The following is a 22,613-nucleotide window of genomic DNA, read 5'->3' as shown; positions in this document are numbered from 1 at the left end:
CAGCTGTACCGCATAGAGCAAGTGGTCTGCCCGCCTACCCTGCGTAGCAATGTGTTCACAACTGCGGCTGTGGACAACATTGACCACAACCCAAGTGCCACCACAGCCAAGAATTCATTCCATGGAACTGGAATCTCGCTTGTGCAACACCCAACGTGTGCAGATGAGGGAGTGGATCGTAGCATTGCTCTCACTGGGAGTGATACTGGATCAAAGACGGTTGAGCCTCTACCAGAATATTACACGGATGTACGTCCTGTTGCTTCTGTGTTTCTGTGAAGGCGAATGCCAGTAGATTAGGACAGAAAACTTGTTAGCCAACATTATGATCTGTAGACATTCATAATCCTGGTGACCAGATTTGAAAAGTTCAGAATCATAGTGTGGCAAAATCTACGTTATTGTATTACATGTATGTACTGCAGGATTACACAATACTGAAAGTTATTGTATTGGCAACTGTTTATTGTGTCCACTTATATTTGTTCATTTATATTAGATCTATCCATAAATGTAGAACTGTAAGTACTGTGCCTAGAGACGGCTTCTGGTCGACTATATAACTACAATTTGACCATACTGTAAACTCCCCGTACTCTGTGTATTATTTTGACTACCATTCCATTGCAATTTTGCCAGCAATTTGAAAAAAAAATTGAATTTTGAAATAAAGTATTGAAATCTTCATCAAATGTCTACTTTTTCCACAAAATGGCGGCAAGTTTGGGAGCCATTTTTGAGAAGATTCATCTAAATATCTGTTAAACACTTATTGATGTTAATTCTGATGTAAAAAAAGGAATTATGTAAAAAAAAAAGGAATATGTAAAAAAAAAAAAGGTAAATGGCGGCCATTTTGAACAATGGCCGCCATATCTTCCACATGGCTAATCTTGAATGCCTCCATATCCAAAAATGTTTAGAATATATTAATCTACATGTGTGCCAATTTTGGTGCTTTTAGAACAATTTGAACAATTGGTCTGCTATGCCGCAGGACTAGTATATGTATATACATATTTATCAAAGTCCAGATTTTTATTTTACTATAATAGCTCCACAGGCTACTATTACTGGAGCTAACTTTTTGTTCGTCTTAACTGATTGGAAAGAAGAAGATACTCACGTATCATAGTCCTGTATGATTTGTCCCACAGCCAGAATGGCAGCGAGATACTCATTGCTGCCCAATGGGTTAATGTAGTGGAGGGAGGACGGCTCTCGGGGGTTCCCATTAGATGCTGTGAAGTCTATACCGACCTATGGAAATACAGAGAAGTGACCGATTCAAAGTCATTTTAGAAACTGTAACTGTTGAGAGTCGTCTGTCTTCTTAATTTCCTTCTCCACTACGCATAACAAAGCAGAATCACCTACAGTAATGGAACATTGGTGAATAAACACAGGCAGCAGCAGCAGCAAACAAACAGGAATGGTTGATTCTCTTTTGACATGAAATAAAAATGTCACAGGACGAGCCCAGTTGTATTGTTTTCCTTCTGTGCAGTAAACTCTGACAGGAATCTAAGCGGCAAAAGGATTCATCTGGCAACTACACAAGCTGTGAGTTTTTAGATTTTAAATACATAATATATATATATAGAGGAATTTAATGTTTTCTCTCATTGATGCCTCGATCAATTAGCTGGTGCCAGTGATGGTTTAGGTTTGTCTCTCTATTTAAAGTGCGACCTACCGGTCGAGTGTGTCACGTCCTTGTCAGCGGCCCACGTTGATTCCAACCCGCGGCCCTTTGCTGCGTGTCCTCCCCTCTCTCTCCCCCCTTTCCTGTTCTTAATTGCACTAATAAAGACAATAAAAAGCCTTAAAAATAATCTTAGAAAATGCAGTTAAAAGTATTACGTAAAACTACTTTGCTACAACTACCTGCCTTGTGCCTTATTTATACCTCTGCGGAAAAGCTTGCGCAGAGCTGCAGAGAGCAGAAGATTTTTACAACAAAAACATCCACCTTATTCATTTGAGGCAAAGGAGCTCCGCCTCCTCATCCAACTCTTCCATTATCATTTTTGTTCCAGCCATGGAGATGTATTGGGTCAAAATGATATGTAACTATTGAATCACCCCTATAAAAAACAAAACAAAGACCGCCTCACAAAGGATTTGAAAACCGCAGGTCCAAAACAGAAAGAAATGGCATGCTGAACGCAATCCACTGCAGCACTGTGAATGCCTGAAGTCAGTGAGACCTGCCCGCACCAAGCTGCACAGAATACATGGGCGCACAGCCATAGAAGTATAAATCAAGCAGGTTCACAGACTGCAGATTTGCCCTCTTTGCCCAAATAAACAAAATAATATTTTCAGAACTTTTTAGGAAGTTGAAAACTGCCTGTTGTGTCAGGTTTACTCTGCATGTTTGGCCATTTTGTTCAGACAATGGTTACACGTCCTATGTTGACACTTTGAAAAAGAACACCTTTATAACTCAGATGTCACTGAAAACATAACATGTATGTTAAGGTTAAGTATGAAACACAATACAATGTCACACACACAGATGCTACTTTTAACAAAGTATTTATTCCTGCTATTCAGTGGTATTATACAATAGGAGGTGAAGGTCTGAAAGAAAAAATGAGAAACTGGAGTTACTGATGAGAAGATAAATCGTTTTTTCATTGCCATCGCAACATAAAAAGACTGAATAATGATGAATAAGAAAGATCTGGTTACCAAAATCTGGTATCAAATGGTGATACAAATGGAAGATCTGTGAGTACGAAATTGGGCAAATGAGGTAAAGAACGGAAGGAGAGAGAGGAGAGCAGCAGGGGCAGCAGGAGTGACGGATACAGAGATGCAGGGTGACATAATTAGGGTGCTGTTCGATATTTGGTACAGCATGTGTGTTAGTCCTGGAATGACACGTGTGAAAAAAGACCCATGTGGCATATTACTCTTGTTTAACTGGACTAGTTTAACAAACTCTATGGCAAACCAAGGAAAAGCATTGACATACTGACAAATATGTTTGTCAGTATGTCAATAAGTTATGCTTTGCGTTATACAAGTGCAGTCCATTTATCATTTACCAAATATAGCTTATATTAGATATCTAGAAGCCAATCAGAGCTGAAACGATTGGTCGATTTATCGATTGGTTCATTGAAATACAATTATTAGGATATATAAAATACTGTAATGGGTATTTCTTCTAAAGTCTTATCGACCAAATGATTTGTTGATGAGTCATCACTCAAGGCCTGACTAGGACAAGAATGGGACAGAAGTGAGGTCAGATTTACCTTGACCGTTGACCACCAAAATCGAATCAATTCATCCTTCAATCAAGGTTTGTGCCAAAACGACAACGGACCGCACACAGTGTCTGTCCAGCTTAAATGTAAAGCTAAAATACAGAGGGGGATACTTGGCGTGGATCATTCATTGCGACATTTGGGGGATGTCCCGGAACCCCCCTGAAAAGCACTGGTTTTGGACCTCTCCTTTCTAAAACACTGCTTAAAGTGATGTAAGCTCACTTGTATCTTATATGAGTATGGTAGAGATTACTGTATGAAACAAACCCAGAATTAAATTTCTGTTTTGGGTTTATCATAAACATACACAGTTTGCAAGCATACTGAAAATCATCTATGAAAATCAAATAAAATGTAATTCCAACACGTAAAAATGAAAAAGTAAATTGTCTGTATATAAATCTCCATTCAATTTCCCCAAAAAAGTGTTTTATTGGCAAACACATTTTTGATCCCAACCTCTTGATCAATAAACAATGAACTACATGCATGCATGCATAAATGCGAGTACACATACATGAATGTGTACACTGCTGAGAAGGATATGACTGTATTTGTCATTTGTTCCTGTTGTTTATATCAGCAATGTCCATTTTTCATCCCTGGTATCCAATAATTTCGTCTTACTGTGAACATGAAAATATGTATGCCGAATCTGTCAGTCGATGGCAGACAAACTATCACGCCATTTTTCCTCCAGTGACAGACATTATTTGTTTGATGGTTGTGAATTTGACAGAGGGAGATGACACCATCCTGTTCCAAGTTGTTCCTTGCCCTGAGCTATTAGTAATTACCAACACACAAATAGACAAAACACAACATGACAAACACACAGTTTCAACAAGCAAGTGCTCAGAATTAAGAGGGGGCGACGGAACGGCATCTCATTACTGTACATTTCAGAGCAGCAATGTTGTGGAAAACGTCTGTGACTGAAATTAATTAGAGGGGTTCCACTACTGTCAAATTACTGTCAAATAATTGACATACTGACAATCACATTGGAGTTTTCTCAGCTGTGCCGAGTATCAGCCAATTCTCACGCCAGGACCTCTCAGACTCATTTGCAGTTAAACAGCCAGAGAGATGGATGGAAGGGAAGTTTGGATGGATGAGTGTGTTGGAGCCTGTGTGAACATCTTCTGGAGTAACTCTAAAAGTCTCACTCGAAGGTGTTCCCAGTGACAACTAGGTGCTGCTGTCCACTGCCAGACTTCTAATGTGGGTCTGTTTATGGTCTATTGATATTTGTTCTTGTGTATTATTGGGTACTGCGTCCTCCGTGACAAGTTGTATGCAACACACAACAGCCACTGCAAGTTTTCTCCTTTTTTTTAAAACAAAACAATAAAAATCCCAGTATAGTTCCATGTGTCATATGCAGTGATATGAGGTATAACAATGATCCTTTTGTATTGTGGTTAGATATTTTTACTGTCTTCAATGATATATCATATCATCTTGAAAATGGGCCCTTTCCTCAACTGTACCGGTAGATAAAATCAGGCCTTTATCTGAAACAGCGTTATATTGGAGACATGTCTTTATTCCTAATTAAAAAGTATTTGATTGTTAAAGTATTTTAAAAAATTGAAGTATATTTTCTCAGAATTTAGTAAACTGATTGCCAGATTTTTAAAACTTTATTACTAAGTATTGACGTTCATATAGTCCCAAGAACCCAGCATGGTTTGAGCTATTTATTGTTCACTCCCACAGCACTACTTCAGTCAGTACAACAACATAGGCATGCCATAACATAAATATTCCTCTTCTCACCTGTTAATTAAATGGAGTTGATTCTACTTTGCTGTTTTTCATTAAAACTCAAAAGGCACAATCCCTCCCTTAAGTGGTAGGCTTTTAATGTGAAACATCAGCAGGAAATGAGTTCATTGAAAGTAGCTTAGCGCTGATCAAAAAAAACAACAAAGTAGAAGTGACTGCAATCAATTAATGAGTGACAACCAAAGACTCAAGAGACAGATAAAAAAAAAAAAAAGAACGAACACAATCATTCATCTGAGGCAGAGATGTCCTCACTTCTAATATAGTTCCAAAAGCTCTGGATCCTAAAATTCCCATAATGCAACTCAATAGCATCTTTCATTAGACCTTCCCTACCCTCTAAATGTTCATATCTTTCACACCTTTCAGTTTTTATTTGTAATAACAGAGACAGAAACAATTACTGTCAGATACCAGCAGGCTTTGGGAATTATGAAACACAATCAAATATGTTGCCAACGTCACATGACCTCACATCGTTAAAATGATAAGGCCTTGAGATTTGAGAATGACAAATGACATCTAAACAGTGTCATAGACTACAGTACAGAGAAGGCAGACATTGAAGACAAAACAAACAGCTATTTGTCTTAACTGATATCGTCTGTCAACAGCTGTGACGATGCTCGTCTGCTCTCTTATTCATGAAACGTTTGTTTTCTCTATGAATCCAAATGGACGCGGGCACTACGCTCAACACAGCTCTGAATGATATCAAACAGAAGATATGAATAACAGCGTAATTCCGTTGAAATGATTCTTTCACAAACAGCCCATCAGCAGTAGCAGCCTGTGTCTTTGTGTTGGAGTGTGTAACAGAGAAACGTTGCTCTCTCTCCTCCAGCTCCCACAGCCCCGAGGAGAGACTTTCCCTTCCTAGAGATTAGGATTAGTGCCATGCTAAATCTGATTGAACAGCGCAAAACAGCTCTTTCTGCATGTGCGTGTGTAGTTTTTGTACATGGTGGCTACTGACTGTATGTGTGCGTATTTAAAATGTGTGTATTTAAGTGTGCACGAGAGGGAAAGATGTCATCGGTGACTGAGCGTCTGCGTGAGATTAAGTGTGCTTGTGCATGTCTAAATCAGTCAGTGTGTGTAAGCAGGGAAGGTGCACGTTTGAAGATATTGTATATTTGTGTGCACACCTACAGTATGAATCTAGCATAGAGTGCAGAGGCACGTGTGATGAAGTGTCCGTGAGAAGAAGATACTGTGTGTGGATTTGTGTGCCACACTCATGGTTTGGTAGTTTGCTTGTAAAGTGGTCGTAGTGTGCATAATAGTGAAAGCAGGAGTGTGAAGAGGATATCATATGTTTGTGGTCATGTATGTGTATGTAAATGAGTTTGTAAGCAGGAGAGAGGAAGTATCTGTGTTAAGGACAGAATTAGGTGTGTGTGTGTGTGTGTGTGTGTGTGTGTGTGCGTGTGCGTGTGCGTGTGTGTGTGTGTGTGTGTGCATCAGTGAAAGAGCTGCAGGTCGGTGACAAAAGGCAAAAGATTAGGAGGGAGCAGCGAGGATTTAAGAATTCCCATTCTGCCTTAAATGTGCTCATCTCACCACTACTAGAACAGGCAAATGTTTCCATTGCACTGAAATGATGCTCATTACATACAAGCAAGGTCCTGAGTAAATCAAACTGTCAATAACAACCAACACCCATTTGTAAATTCTACAAAGTGTGATATTATTTTATTTTGTATTAACCCTGTATGTTCATCATCCTTATTCAAACACAGCAGTGAAATAAGTCCACGGCTGACAGCTATGAAAGTTGCTCAGCTGTGCATGAAGCAAAATAAAAAAATTTGACTTTGGAGTTTAAAATGTTGATAAAGTTACTCGGATCTTGAGGCAATCTTTCGTATCAGTGGAGCCGATAGAGGAAGCGCACTAGCGTTTCCTTTGACCTTTCCTTTAATTAACCTCCGCCGCTCGGTCCAGTCTCGTCTTAGGCTCATTCACACATAAACAGAGGAAGTAACTCTGGATTAGGGTATTAGTGCAGGACCTGATCATTCAAATAAGGGCTTTTCATGTGTTCACTAACAAGTTGAAATATATACACTGAGTTACAGATGTCTATTTCCCATTGTAAGTATATGGGGAAAAGTATTTTTGGGCCCAATGGCATAACATGACGGACCTTGGACCTCGGGACTTGGGACTTGAAGTTTTTCTCTAGTGCGATCTAAAAGAGAGCAGGCTGGATGTAGAGCAGGGGTCTTCAACTAAAATTCCAAAAGGTCCAGATTGAGAAAATGTCCTCGAGCAAAGGTCCGAAACATTTCAATGATATCTAACTTGCGCTATTTAGTGCCAAATATATATTCAAGAAGCCTAGTCGTAGTAGTAACGTCTCTGTGTAGTCAACAACTGTCAAATCAAATAAAGAAAGTACACATCAATTATATTTTAACAATTATTATTCTCAGTTTTCAAATTGAACTGGATGGATTATGAATAACACATAGAAATACATAAATAAATGTTCTTCTCATTTCAAGTAAAATAATGTCTGCACGAAAGAATAACTGACAGAAAGCTTTTGAAAAATGTGCATCATGAAATAAAGTAATTCATTTTAGAAAAATTGATTTCACTGAATTGTCCTGCAGCTTTAAATTCAGTTGATTCAGGTGTGTAGTGATATCAATCAAAAAGCCACAATATTATATTTTTGTCATCTAAAAAGATAAATCAGTGAGCATGGACTTTATCTGTGGTTATTAACACTTGTTTCAGCTCTATTCTCTCTGTAACCTCATTGTTGGTCAGTGAATTCATGCGTTAGGATTCTGATCATTTTGGGCTCTTAGGTTTATTTTCTGTGTCTTCATTTAGATGTGAGTGGGTACGTTCGCTAAAAAGAGTTGTGCTTTGTCTCGTAGTGCGCTTCATTTGCCGGTTTTTTATCAATCGTTACGGTTTCTGAACATATGAGACATGCTGGTTTTAACTGCCTGTGGGAATAATTAACATAGAAGAGTCTGTTCATTCATGCTTAAAAATTCTGTTCTCTCTGAACACGTTTCTCTTTTTGGAGAACGTCATGTGAGATAACTTCTCTAACGAAGCTGGGAAATTGTTGTAGAGATAGAGAAGAGACAAAAAAATGGACACTGTGTGCACGATGTAGCATATAGCTGGCACAGGGTGTGTGTGTGTGTGTGTGTGTGTGTGTGTGTGTGTGTTCTCTCATTACCTCCGTCAAGGAGGTTATCTTTTCAGTTTGGTTTGTTTGTTGGTTTTTCACAAGGATTACAGAAAAACTACAGAATTAAGGGCGTAGCATAAAAGAAGGACCAAATTACATTTTGGAGTGGATCTAACATTTTATCATAATTCTAATAGTTTGGAAATATATCCACGTTTGGTTGTACTTGCAGATTTTCAATCATAACAAATCATAGAAGGACTTGACTATTAGCCTCAGGGGAGGTCTGCCCTTTCAGTTGTATATGGGCGTTAGTGTGCATGTGGTTTCAGAATTTGTGTGTGTGTGTGTGTGTGTGTGTGTGTGTGTGTGTGTGTGTGTGTGTGTGAGATTGGCCATTACAAATTAGGCCTCTTTAATCACTCATTCAGTTACGCAGAAAGGTGCACATCACCAGGGACACACAAGACACTCTCCTAACAGCAGACCAAAATACAGTATGACAGTAAAATATCTCTTTCTTTACCTCGTTCTCTTTCTATCTCCATATCTTCATCTCACACTAACTTATTTACCATTTCAAAATACACATTTCGTGCATTCACTGTTTTTTTTCCTGTTGTCTTTCTGCCCTCCTGTTCTCACTATTCAACAAAAGCACCCACGGTTCAATGTTTCACACTACCCCATTACCCTTCTCTTCCCTGCTCCGCTCTTTTTTTCTGTCCCTCACACTTTTCCTTTCTGTATGCAAATGATCATGATCCGACTGTAACCCCGGGAGATGAAAATAGAAAATCTGAATGTTTTCCATCTGTTTCCGAGAGTAAGGCATGCAGAAGCATGTATCTCATTACCACAACATTGCAGAAGCAGAAAAACAGGCAGGCTATTATTATACGCACCGTAAACATGAGCTGGCATCCTCCAAGTATGTAATCCAGAAAAGTGTAGTCTCTCGTAATCTAGAGAGACAAGAGTCACAGGGGCAGAGTAGGAAAACACTTAAGGAGAATAAATATAACCAGCAAGAGAGTATTGATTTGTCAAGAAAAGGAGAGTGTTAAACATTAGATTCTGCTATAAATATGTGTTGTTATTCTTTTACTTAAAGGGATAGTTATGATTTTTTGAAGTGGGGTTGTATGAGATTCAAGATTCAAGAGATTTATTTGCCATTTGCTCTGAAAAAAGTGCATTGGAATTATTTAAACAATGCTCACTGAGTCAGTTTAAAAGGAAAAAACAAGAAAAAAGGCACATAGTTAGTCAGATAAATTAAATTAGATTAAAATAGCAGCATTTATAATGAGGTACTAATCCAAAGTCGGTGTATTACCTACTGTAGACAACGTTTAACATGCTCCCAGTTTGGAGAAGCAGACATGAGTACGGGTACAGAAGCTAATGTACCACAATCTGAGCTAAGCATCAAGCTTCAAACTGCTGTTTTTGGAAATGGAGTCTGGAAGCTTTGACAAGAGCATCAACGGCTTCAGTTCCCCGTCAGAAAAGTCTGTCTGACAGCAGGGTAAAGCGATGAAAATGTTCTACAATTTACATTTAAACTGATTGATTTTTTTGTAGGTCGTTAAAATATGTTTTGCTGCTGCCCTCATCCAGAGGAGTACATTTCTTTGCTTTTGTGCTGGTACTCTAAACTGGAGGCGTGCCTCATACAACCCTACTTGAAAAGATCTGAACCGTCTCTTTCAAAGTGCAGTCTGACTAATTGTCTACTTATTCTAACACCATATGTAGTAAACAACTGAACTAAACACATTTAAACAATATTTTAAATGACAAAACAACCCATATTTTTCTGATTCGAGGTACCACCAATGGAGCACCAATTATTATCTTGTCAAGCCAAAATTTCCACTCCAATTACAATGAATATTTAGCATGGATTTTACAGTCAGTCTAATCCCTGCCCGACAGCCAACAAATATAATTACTGTATTAGCGGTTTCGTGCAAGCGCTGGGTGTCTACGTGTAAATTGCTGTATGTGTGTATGAACATGCCCGTACAAAGGCGTGTTCATGGTTGTGAGCATGAAAAGAAGAGGAAGGAAAAGAATCAATTGTGAAAGCTTGTCATCATATGCACACAGCTCTAATGTCATTCCAATGGGAATCTAAAGAGTCTGTGTTTCAGCTAAATGTGTCCTCTCTGGGGCTCAACGTCACCGTACAAATGAATTATTCAGAGGGAGTTAAAGACACCCAATAAGAAGTGTGTCAGAACCACAATGGTTTAATCAAATGTTCTATTGAGTCGATAGTAGGATGGGTCATCATGAGGTGACGAGACGTGCAGAGATTTTTGTGGAAAGTCAAGAGAGTTCTGTTTTGTCTTTTAATTCATCCTGTTGATATTCTAAATTCACCTTGAACAGATAACAATCACCTTGAGGTAGCTTAAACCGGCATTAATTACTTTTGAGATTAACACTGAACTTAGAGCTGATACAATTAGTAGTCGATTGACAGAAAATGAATCGGCAACTAAAATCGAAAGCTTGAAACTGGAACAACGCCGGTGTCCTTTTTTGGAGTGACTCCACTCTTAAATGTTGAACATTACAGCAATTGCACATTAATTGGTGTAATACCTCAACTGTGGATTCTGCAGGGCGCAAACGCAATAAAACGGCACAGGGAGAGATGAAGTGGGAAATATGCTTTGCATGTGATTCCATAGGTCTATGTGCCAGGCTAACTATCGTATAACAGTGAGAACCCAACCATGAGTCGTATGATATACACGATCTGCCCCAATACCAGTAGTCATCATTCAGAAGCAACCAAGGATTAAGATTGCAAAGCAAACATGGATGCTGCTGAAAAATGACAGGACCATTCATCCATCCATTCATCCATCCATCCATCCATCCATCCTTCCATCCATCCATCCTTCCATCCATCCATCTATCCATCCATCCATCCATCCATCCATCCATCCATCCTTACCTTACATGACTTGACAATGATGAAGCCAGAGTTCTTATAATTCTTCTTCTTTTTCTGTTTCTTGGGGTTGATGCAGTCAAACTCTACCTGAATAGACAGAAATACAATTGCAGAGAATAAAAAAGACAACAAGCATTAGTATCGATGGTAAAAGTAGAGTTGACAGCACAGTTGTAAAGAATCGGTGAGATGGGGGAGAAATGAACAGACGACTGAGAAGCTGACTTGGATCTGCATGTATTCCACACGCCGCCTACAATAACTATAACCTGACAGTCAAACTTTGAGATGCATTATGAGCAAACTATTCTATAGTGGTGTAGTTAGTAGTCTATGTGGAAACCCACATTTAAAACAAAGATACTCTTTATCAGAAACACTTTGTGAATTAATTTGACCTGACGAACACGAAAGGAAAACGACTCTTTAATACTGTAAGTCACACAAACACACATTACATAGCAATACGTTTGGTGAAAAGATACATTTGAGACATGCAAACACACACACACACACACACACATCGACACTCACACTACACAGCCTCACATGCCTTGAGTCAGCTGGTGGTTCATATGACAGGTAGCTCTAAATGCCTTGTCGTGTTACTAGGGCTCAGCAAAAGGCTGTTTTACATCTCAAAAGCACCTCTCATTTTCTCATCCTTCTTTTCACACTGTCTCTCTCGCTCTCTCTCTCTCTCCATCCCCCATCTTGTTATTTTGTGTGTGTCTGTGTGTCTGTGTGTGTGTCTGAGTCCCCACATCATTACCACATATGAAGAGACTCAGTGGGAGAATAAGTCATGAGGCTGCTTTGGCACATGCACACACGCAGTTTCAGAAATGAACACACACACACACACACACACACACATTTACTCACAAACACACAAAGCTACTAATGAATGAAAGTTTTTCTGATCCTTGCAGCTTTAGATCTTACCAGAAATGCAAATGTGAAAAGAATACGTCTCAATAGTATGTATTCATTAGCAGCTCAGACTTAAGCCCTCGGTGGCCATAATGTGTGAATGCAGCAATACAAATCTGTGCATGATAATTCCCGCTTCACTGTTGACACATGCGACTCAATGCATTTAAACTGTAAATTAGCCAGTACGGGGCAGAGTTGTGGCCAATTCAGTATCGCTGAAAAAACAAAAAATCAAATTCACCTTTTATGTTTATTGCAGGGCATTGACAAAATTGTAACACTGAAAAAATTGAAGTTCCAGCTAACATTCAGGTTATCCAGGATTTAGCAATTAAGTACAATTACATCCTGTCACGGTCTGTTTCTCTGTCCCACATTACCTATGTCCCTGGCCCCTTTATTGCCATTTTCCATCCATCCACCAGATGCCTATGACTCTCCTTCCTCCTCACCTGACTACCCCACCCATCTACACACCTGTCCCCACTTCTATCATCTGCTCTGCCTTGCCTTTCCCAGCCTCCGCCTCACCTGCATTTTATTCCCTCATCTGTGTTTGGGTCCAATCCCTGTTGCCTGAATTCACCCATGTGACAGATTTCATTACATTGAACTAACAAAAAAAAAGCCACACTTAATCACACGAATGTCAAATATTTTTTACCTCCACTGAGTTCTGGGCTTCACTCATCTTGGCAGCCGTGGTTTGAAACTCTCCTATGAAGTCATGGCCTCCATCATTGTCATAGTCGTAACACAGGACCTGTCGTTGTGTAGAACACAGCACTTCACGCCATCTCCTTTTACATTTTACAATCAAGTGGGTTAGCTTGTTTAGCTTCCTCTTTGAGACTCAAGTGGTTATTTCTCTGGTATTTATGCTCTCTTTACACTTCTCCATGCAGCTCATCCAAAAACTTACTATTCTAAAACATGAATAATTGGTGACATTCTTTATGAACTGTAAAAATGTTGGGCTTGGACATGGACTTTATTATTTACTATTTGTAATAACAACACAGCATCTGATAATGAAACAACATGATCAGACTTTAATGCATTGGTAACGAGTGCATTAGCGTGCTACATCCTGTCAATCTGCACTGCTAACATTTAATAAAGTAGAAATTCAACACCACACCAGTTTTGTAACAGATGAAACTCTGACCTTGATGTTTCTGTCCACATCTCCATTGCAGAGAGAAATGAGCGGCACAGTAAAAGGTTTCCATGCTGGATCCAAAGTGTTCTTTATGACCTGAAGTCACAGATAAAAAGAAGAGGCAGCTAATCATTGCATTACACAGCAGCAGATGAATAATGTCGTTGTAGCCACAGCAGAATTACCAACACTTGGGGCTGTACTCTTAAAGTTACAGTGTATGACCTTCTGTAAGACCTGGTTTAGCTGACAATGACCACTCACGGTTGACAATAAATGACAGTTAGATAAAGGTGCTTTTAATCCCCACTGATGACTCACCTCAGTCCTGTGCACCAGCATCCATTTGCCATCTTCTCCCTGTTTGTGAAACTCCAGGTAGGGGTCTGACTTCCCAAATAAGTCCTGCACAGAACAGATAGTTTGTCATTTTAAGTCTTGTCCTGTTTTCTCCTAATTATTTAATATATACGGTATATATATATATATATATTAGGGGTGTAACGGTTCACAAAATCCACGGTTGGTTTCGGTACGATACAGTGGAGCCACGGTTCGGTACATTTCGGTACAGCAGAAAACTATAAATGCCAGAGAAATGTACTTGATTTTAAAATATATTTATTCATTACAACTAACATCATAAAGTTATTCTTTGACTTTGAACAATGATGGGACTATACCTGAGTGACCCATCTTCTGGGGTGTCTTCTTAGCAACGCATGTGTCAGCACGCTGTCCGTTATGTCATGTGGGTTGCCAGTTTGAGAACAGTGGCTCCACCGAAAACATAATTTTTCCCACAATTTAAGCTTCTGCATTTTCCAAATGCACTAGTATTATTATACTATTACTATTATTATATTATACTGGTATTATAACTTTTAATTTCTTTTAACTTGTCTTGTTCTGTGTTTTTCAGTCTAACTATGTGTTTCTTGTGTTGCTGCCTGTCTTGGCCAGGTCTCCCTTGCAAAAGAGATTGTTTTATCTCAATGGGACTACCTGGTTAAATAAAGGTTTAAAAAAAAAGATTATTTTCTTTTTTTTCTTTTCTTTTCTTTTTTCATAATTCAAACGTATTGTTCGGTTCGTCATGTTAGTTGTATTAATGTATTTACTATACGAGGTGCTCTGCATTTACTATACGAGGTGCTCTGCATTCCTGCAATGACTGTGCTATGTGTTTATCCTGGTGGTTTAACCAGAGGGTGCACAGCAGGCACACATCAGCATTGTTCAAATCACAATTCAAGCTGTGCTGTTTTTGACCCACTGTCATTCTTCCCTCCACCAAACACCGGCAGCTGCTCCGTAGATTCAAGAATGAGAATAAACTGTTGTGAAAATAAATAAATAAATCCTGCATGGTTTTCCTTTCCAACTATCTGTGCACCCAATTAGTTGGCAAACAAAGGTGAAGGGTGTGAAAACATGTCCTGTTTATTTGTGGGCTTACTGGGCTTTGCGTGTGTGTTCTGAAGCACTATGTGTTTCTCTAATGCACAGTGTGTGTGTGTGGTGTGTTGTGTGTGTGTGTGTGTGTGTGTGTGTGTGTGTGTGTGTGTGTGTGTGTGTGTGTGTGTGTGTGTGTGTGTGTGTGTGTGTGTGTGTGTGCGTGCTTGCTTGCATCCAGAGTGTGTGTGCATGTGAGTGGGTCTAACTGCCTACCTTTTTATCCAGTTTACGCCCACTGAGGGTCAAAGTGATGATTCTGTTGTCAGACAGCTCCTGAGCTGTTATCTAAAATATAATTACAGCACAACATTAGCTGCAGCAAAAAGTACTGGCAACTATTAACATTCACATGGTCATCAGCGGGTACTGCAGCAGCAACAATCACAGAATCAACAACATCTTCATCATCACTGTGTTCATCATCATAGACAATAGCAGACGTGCCATTATAGTGAACAGCAGCGACTGCATCCACATGACCAACAGCCACTGATAATACGATTCAGTGTGTCTGTGTGACGGAGTTAAAGATACAGAGAGAGCGGCAGTATTATTCTCACCGTAATGGATCCTTTGCCAGCTGGCTTCCCATTGGCTAAGATCAGCGGTCTGTGAAGTTTCTTATTGGACACAATCTGATGGACAATTAGAGAGAGACACAGGACGGGACTCAATTACACTAAGACGAAACACAAAACTAAAGAAATGTGGGTTTGAACCACTGATCTTTATTCTAGCCTTTCCAACTCCCAACTTTGAGGGATGAACAGCAGGCTGAGTGAACTGATGGGGATCGAGACTTTGGGGTCGGGTAGCATAGGCCACACGAGGGTCAATACATTTCACGGCAACTTCTACTCTGCCATCCTATTTAATACAAAACCAACTTTGAACTGGGAAAGGAGAAATCCTTCCATACCAATCCCAGTGTGCAAATGAACTCTCCCAGGAAGTCGTGTTCGTAGAGCTGCGTGGCACACTTGTCTTCATCGAAAATGGCAAAACGAAGCTTCTGGATCTCCTCAAAGTGGTAGTCCACATGAAACTTCATCCCAAACACTGGGTTCAAGTTGTTCACCGCTGTTTCAGTGCGACCGAGCTAAAAGACAAGAAACAAGGAGGACAACTTTTAAGACAAGAAATAAATCAAACACATGAACATTAGTGGATTTAGTCATGTTCACTGAAAAGGCACCAATAACTTGTTTGTATCGGCCAATGCAAGTTTGTCTGTGACTCCTTCACATCCACCATCTCTCTGTACCAGAGGTAGCCAACACGGTGCCCGCTGGGACATGTTCTAAATAATAGCACTCGTGTGTTTCCTACCATCATTGTTGTGTAAATCATTGTTAATAACTATTGTGAGGAATAATTAACATTGACATGTGATCAGACAGTCTCTTCACATGTATTATTATTATTATTAAAAGGTTATCTGTGCAACTTTGTTATTCAGGAAGTTTGTATCAAACAAGTAGCCCTTCGTACTACGTACCCTTGAAGTAGCTCTCAGTTTCAAAAAGGTTGGTGACCCCTGCTCTGTACCACACTGTCATTTCTGTACCAAAATGAGTTGAGGATGAACGCACTTTAGTCTCTGGCAGCCTGGACTCTCTACTGCATTTAACACTCTGTTGGATTAAACTTCTCCATCACCAGTAAGGAAATACAAGAGCAACAAAAGATGAAATTAATAAATAACTGTCCTTAAATACTCCACTATGCAATGTACTGCAGAAGCTGGTTAGTACTGCTGAAACAACGTCCAGTGGAGCATCATAACTGTATAAAAAGTGCCAAGAGGTTAAGGTCAAGCAAATGCAATATCCTAACGATATTAATACGAAAAAACTCACTTTTAGCAGCTGTGTTTTAAGTCTCCAGTAAACCTGCTGGGTGCTTTAGTTCTCCACCAAGGCCTGAAAAACAATATAAAGAGTCTACAGCCAAGCAAACAGCTCTGTGAGGCTCTATTTTTCTGAATATATCCATAGTGCTTGTACTGCCATAACTTGAGCTTAATGCTAATGTCAGCATGCTAACGTGTTCGCAACGAGAATAACATGCTAACGTTAAGCAGGTATGGTGTTTGCCACGTTCGCCATCTTTGATTAGCATGCAAACATTCGCTAATTAGCATAAACAGAAAGTACAAATAAAGTTGATGGGAATGCCATTCGTTTTGCAGGTATTTGGTCATAACCCAAAGCTTTAGACACATTTAAATATTATTGTTATTACTCTATAGAAATATCCTTTAAAGCGCGGTTAAGTATCGTAAAAATGGATCCAGCTAATGACATTACAAGTCTACATAAGGTAAGATGTGACTTTAAACCCCACTGAGTTCTCACTCGTATATCTGTGTCGACAACGTGTTGAGATTAGTACAGGGATTTATAGTTCAGAGAGAGAAAAGGAAATGGGAGGAATAGCCGTCTGCAAACTGGGTGCCACGTCCTTTACATAGCAGAGATCCATATTAGGCCCATCATGTTCTTTAAAGCCGCTCTATCTGCAGCCGTTATCATAATCTGACATCGTGGTTTCCTTCATTCACCTCTTTACATCATTCTGTTCATTCTCACTTCTTTTTCTATCTCCTTCTTCCTCTTCTCCTTCTCGAACTTCTCTTTCTAACGCTAATTTTCCCCTCACCCTCTGTTTCCCTCCAGCCTTTTCCCATCTCCCTCTCTCTCTCACACCTCCTCGCTCCAACACTCTTACCTCTCTCTCTCTCTCTCTCTCTCTCTCTCTCTCTCTCTCTCTCTCTCTCTCTCCCCCCCCCTGATGGGCCCAGCTGCTTCTCACACCTCTATCTCACAAGACAGACAAGGATAGACAGAAAGTGAGATGGAGAGAGACAGAGGGGGGAAGACTGGTAACAGAAATGAAAGAGACAATCGGAGAAAGGAGGAGAGAGAAGACAAAGGAGGGGGGAATCAGAGGAAGTGAGAAAAAGAGCGAGAAAAAGAGCGAGAAAAAGGTTCGGGCCTCATTTCGCCTCCTCCATCGTTCCCTCACTCCAGAAGCACTAAGCTTTTGTTTCCCTTCCCGTTGCCATAGAAACCGTTGGCAATTTCACATCGGAGCCACATGCCCTGCTGACCGACAGCTAGCTACAACACGAGGCACTCGCCTACACACACACACACACATACAAAAAAGCCAGTTTGCCATGTTGACCAGCTGTTCACTACAGAGAAGCCTTGAGGCAGCAGCCTACACAAGCCAAAAGGTCATCACCATGTTCCTCTTTAGCAGCTCTAACTTAGCGCTCATGTTGTTGTTTTTCTGCACCCTGCAAATGCTGTGTCAAATCATACATTCACAGCACATGTTGGTGTACAACAGAACACGAAGTGCAAAGCGCTGCCCTGGACTCAGCACCACTGCAAGCATCGCTCGTCGGTCACAACAGTTGTCGGAGCGTCGCTCTATTTTCTCTTCACTGTTCTGCTTCCCAATGCCGTTCAGGTCACTATTGCAAGCCAAATTTGTTCAATACAAAAGTTATTGAAGAGGGAAAATAAAGCTCTGTGATCTAACACGCCGGCTAACTGTAGATTAGCTAACAGGACAAAGATCACGCGGTCAATTCAAAATATGGAGTTCAAATGCTGTTTCAAAACAGCCTTGAAGTGGTTCGTCTTTTGTTTTTGTTTTTTTCCGACAGAGAAGGTTAAATAAAAGTGAACGGTGCAACACAGCTAACAAGCTGCAGCAACGTCCTCCATTTTGGACTCTGTCGTGTCCCCTGTATTGATGGCTTGCTATTGGTCAACTGCGTGAATACCCTTGTCAGAGTTCACCAAAGTTGAACTCTACGTTGAGCAATTTCTCAGCTAATTACACCTCGGTGTGGATGCACTAATTCAGTGGTTGCCGTGAAATTTCGCAGCTTTAAATCCTGATGTGACCAAGCTTGTAACCTGCATGTCTTTGGACTGAGGCAGCGAACATGGAGCGGACGAGCAAACTGCACACAGAGAGCCCAGCACCTTCTTGTTTGAGCTTTGTTGTTAACCAATGAGACACTGTGCATGCCCAGAAACTAAGTTGATAACACTGTTTGTTGAAAGCAAAGATTTAGCATCCCTCTACAATAATAATGTACTTGCATTTTTGAGGGAATTCATTACATTTCTTGTGGCCAGTATAAACAAAGCTTCTTTTTTTCACTAATGGTAGTTGTTGTAGAGTCATGGACATGCCAGTCAAGCACAGCTTGTAGATATATGCCTACACAGTCAGACGTCAGGTCTGATCAGACGTGTGTGGCTTTAAGTGCACTTTTCATTGCTATTTCTGGTCCACCATGTTACTGTTACGTCTGTAACGTGTCTGTACTGTAATGTCAGTGTGTTTCTAACCCTCACATGTTACAATCGTCACAATCATGGGAATCATTCATCCCATATAATGTGAACAAGGTTGACAAGCACATTGTGTGGTACTCAGCAGTTTACATGAAAGACGAGGCCATAATGAACAAAATAACAAGGTTTAACCGGGCCACCTAGACCAGTGATTCTCAACTGGTGGGTCGCGGACCCATTTTCAGTGGGTCGCGGGCCTTTGCCTGAAAAAAAAAAAAAAGAAAATAATATTGTGATTTTATTTTGAAGGGCATTTTTTATGCAGCGGAATTATTCCAGCATTTACGGTACTTGTTCAGCGGTGCAGGAAAAACACTGACCAATGCGTTGTGAATCACATCACGTGATGCAGCTCAGCCAATCAAATATGAGTATTCTGACAAGTTTCCTGACTTGAGTGAGATGTACACACACCGTGACACACGGGGAGAGATGAGGATAGAGACAGCAGAGCAGGACTATTGAGCTGTGAGATGTGAAAGTCAAATCATAGGACGATTTCCAAAAGAGAAAATGACCAGAGTCATTAGACTCTGACTAGACAGACTCATATAAGTGAATTCTTCCAACACTGCTTTCTCTTTTTGGAAGATGAGAAAAATATTTTACTTGAAATGAGAAGAACATTTATTCATGTATTTCCATGTATTATTCATAATCCATCCAGTTCAATTTGAAAAATGAGAATATTTGTTAAAATATAATTGATGTGTGCTTTCTTTATTTGATTTGACAGTTTACTACACAGAGACGTTACTAGACTTCTTGAATATAGATATACCCAATTTGGGTATATCTATATTCAAGAAGTCTAGTAATATGGGTCCCGGCTTGTCATTAAGGGGTGATGGTGGGTCCCGCAGCCAGACCAGTTGAGAACCACTGACCTAGACTGTGCCGAATATGTACTAGTTTGTACAAACCATAGATTAGGACGCACTAATACAGATATATCAGAGATAAGCTTATCTTGGCACATTATGGAACCTACTTGTGGAACCTTGTATAATTAACTTGGCAGCCCTGATAGCTTCTGTGCGTTGCCAGTTCAACGTTTGAAGAACGTTCAGGAACGTTGCAACATCCTACTGGGCTCAGCACGCCGGGGCTCGTGCCAGATGGTCAAGACATCATGAGTTTGGCTCTGGCTCACCACATATAACCGTCTGCAAAGCAACACAAGACAACAAACAAAATCCTTTGGTCTTTCTTTGCTGGCAGAACCAGCATGGTGGACGTGACCTGGAAAGCACTTCTGACACTTCTACAATTCTCCATCCTCCATTTACATCTTCTTTTTGTTTTTGCTTCGCTTTTATCCTCTTCTCTCTGCCTCCCTGGCATTGAAATAAACAGCACGGCGAAGCACCAGCAATGGGTTTGACTCCTGATGATCCAAACATTACTATATTATCTCTGTTCAGCCTTTTGCCACCAATCTGCCATTTGCATCCCCCTGCTGATTTCTCTCCATTTTACCACCTGTTTTAAGAAGACAAAACGTGCCTTTTCTTCACTCCTGTCTTTTTTTTCTCCAGCACATCGCTTCCTCCACTTATCTCTCCATCTGTCCGTTTTCTCTCCTACCCCGCCATCATCCCTCTATCCTTACCTCCACCCAGTTTCCATCCACCTCGTGGAAGAGAACACAGAACGGGTCCGACTTGGAGGCTACGTCTCGGTCCAGCAGGCTGGCTGCGGTGACGGACAGCTCCACCCGGGTGACACAGTGCTGAGGTCCGACACTGCGCGTCTGGCCGTCAGTGGTCGAGCCCAGAGTGTAGGCCATGGTCTGAGGTCACAATTAATCACCCTGGAGCACAGAAAACAAAGACATAAGCGGAAACAACTCGTTTCATACATGCCCACACACCATCCCACACTGGCTGTTTCTTGGCACTTTGAGCATAATGCACAAGGATGCGAACAGTCTTGTGTTTAACTGGTACAATGTTCATTAAGTTCACCAGCTTAGTTTAGAGCAGGAACTTTTACCAGGCCAAGGACCCCTATTGATAGAGACGGAGCAGGGACCCCGTAACACGTATAACCTTGTTATGCATAATACACTACAATAACACGTAGGGCTGCCTAAAGTGCCATGAATTAGCATACCTTTTTATGGTGCATACAATACTAAGCTATTAAAATAATAACATGTAGCTACTTGTTTACCGTTATGGATGGGTGTCAGCATGGGTTAGCATTAGCTAGCTCATGTGACATCAATGAGTTGTAAATCAAATGTTTTTTTGTTTTTGTTTTGCTTTTCTTTGCTAATAATAAGTTGGATTCACGTTACTGTTGTGTGTATTGTCAGACACATTTTAATTAAAAAAAAACATTCTCAACATTATTATTATCATAAACATTGTCAAACAATGCAGTAACTCCAAGGACCCCCGAGGGGTCACTCACCCCCTGTTGGAGACCTCTGGTTCAGAGTTTTAGATAGATAGATATAAACGTCATTCATCCCCTGCGGGAAATTAGTTTATAGCAGCAGCAATTTACAGAGTAAAATAGAATATAAAATATTATGTATGGAATGCAAATATATACAGCACAATAAAATAACAGAGCAGATATTGAATTTGAAGAAATAGAATTATAAAAAATAAGATAAAATAGAATAAAAAATAAAAATGGAAAAATGCACAATATATATACAATGAATTAGAATGGTATTAAATTAACAACTAGGTAAACTAAACAGTAGTGCAAGGATCACCAACAACAAGCAACAACCGGGTAGCGTTGTTGTAGTCATCAGAAGGATGATGATCTGGCCAGAGGTGATTTATTGTAAAGTGTTATAGCAGAGGGCAGGAATGTCTCTCTGTCCTTGTGACAGCGGAGCTGGTTCAGTCTGTTGTCAATGGACACACCCAGGTACTTGTACTCCTCCACCATGTCCACATCCTCTCCCAGAACTCTCAGCGCTAATATTAGTAACACTAGAAACAAAGTACAGCAGAGGCTGCTGGGAGTGTCATAAGTTGTGCAGGACTATAGCTGCAAAAAACATTTAAAGATTACAAGTTTACCGAACCTGATCTCTGTGAACTGTACTGTACTGTAGGTTGTTGTTTACATACACAGCTATGGCTGGTGTCCAGGAGAAGGTGCAATTACTTGTTATGAGTCTTAACGCTTTACAGGGGTAAATGTGAGTGTCTTACACCAGTGATTCTTAACCATGGGGCTGCGGCCCACTATTGGGCCGCGAGCGCCACCTAGAGGGCCGCAAAAAACTTTCAGTCTTGCACCTGTGGGCCGCGAGGGCCGCATAGGTTATCAATTGAAGACACCAGAGATATCACTGTTATCCATGAGACGCTCAGTTACAATATAGCTTCCCACCACCTGGTGGCGGTAATGCGTCAGTCAGTTGTTTAACACGCTCCAAAAAGCAGAAGAAGACACGCAGCTAGCCGCTAGCCTGTAGCGAAAGTCATGGATACGT

General features: G+C 40.4%; 1 protein-coding gene across 1 annotated transcript in view; it reads right to left on the bottom strand.

Moving 5' to 3' along the window:
• cpne2 (copine II) overlaps nt 1–20,936 on the bottom strand; it is a gene marked incomplete at both ends in the record, with an annotated part of 38,594 nt that extends 17,658 nt beyond the window's left edge. The window contains 10 exons of the mRNA XM_079266302.1: nt 1,127–1,260; nt 9,141–9,200; nt 11,210–11,296; nt 12,810–12,908; nt 13,314–13,403; nt 13,629–13,712; nt 14,979–15,050; nt 15,326–15,400; nt 15,685–15,864; nt 20,760–20,936. Of these exons, the coding sequence (XP_079122428.1) occupies nt 1,127–1,260; nt 9,141–9,200; nt 11,210–11,296; nt 12,810–12,908; nt 13,314–13,403; nt 13,629–13,712; nt 14,979–15,050; nt 15,326–15,400; nt 15,685–15,864; nt 20,760–20,936 (1,058 nt within the window). The remainder of the gene's footprint in view (nt 1–1,126; nt 1,261–9,140; nt 9,201–11,209; nt 11,297–12,809; nt 12,909–13,313; nt 13,404–13,628; nt 13,713–14,978; nt 15,051–15,325; nt 15,401–15,684; nt 15,865–20,759) is intronic.
• Between the last annotated feature and the right edge of the window lie 1,677 nt (nt 20,937–22,613).

Source organism: Melanostigma gelatinosum (genome assembly GCF_949748355.1).
Source record: "Melanostigma gelatinosum genome assembly, chromosome: 1".
NCBI classification, from domain to species: Eukaryota; Metazoa; Chordata; class Actinopteri; order Perciformes; family Zoarcidae; genus Melanostigma; species Melanostigma gelatinosum.
This window is presented reverse-complemented; position numbering and strand designations above follow the sequence as displayed.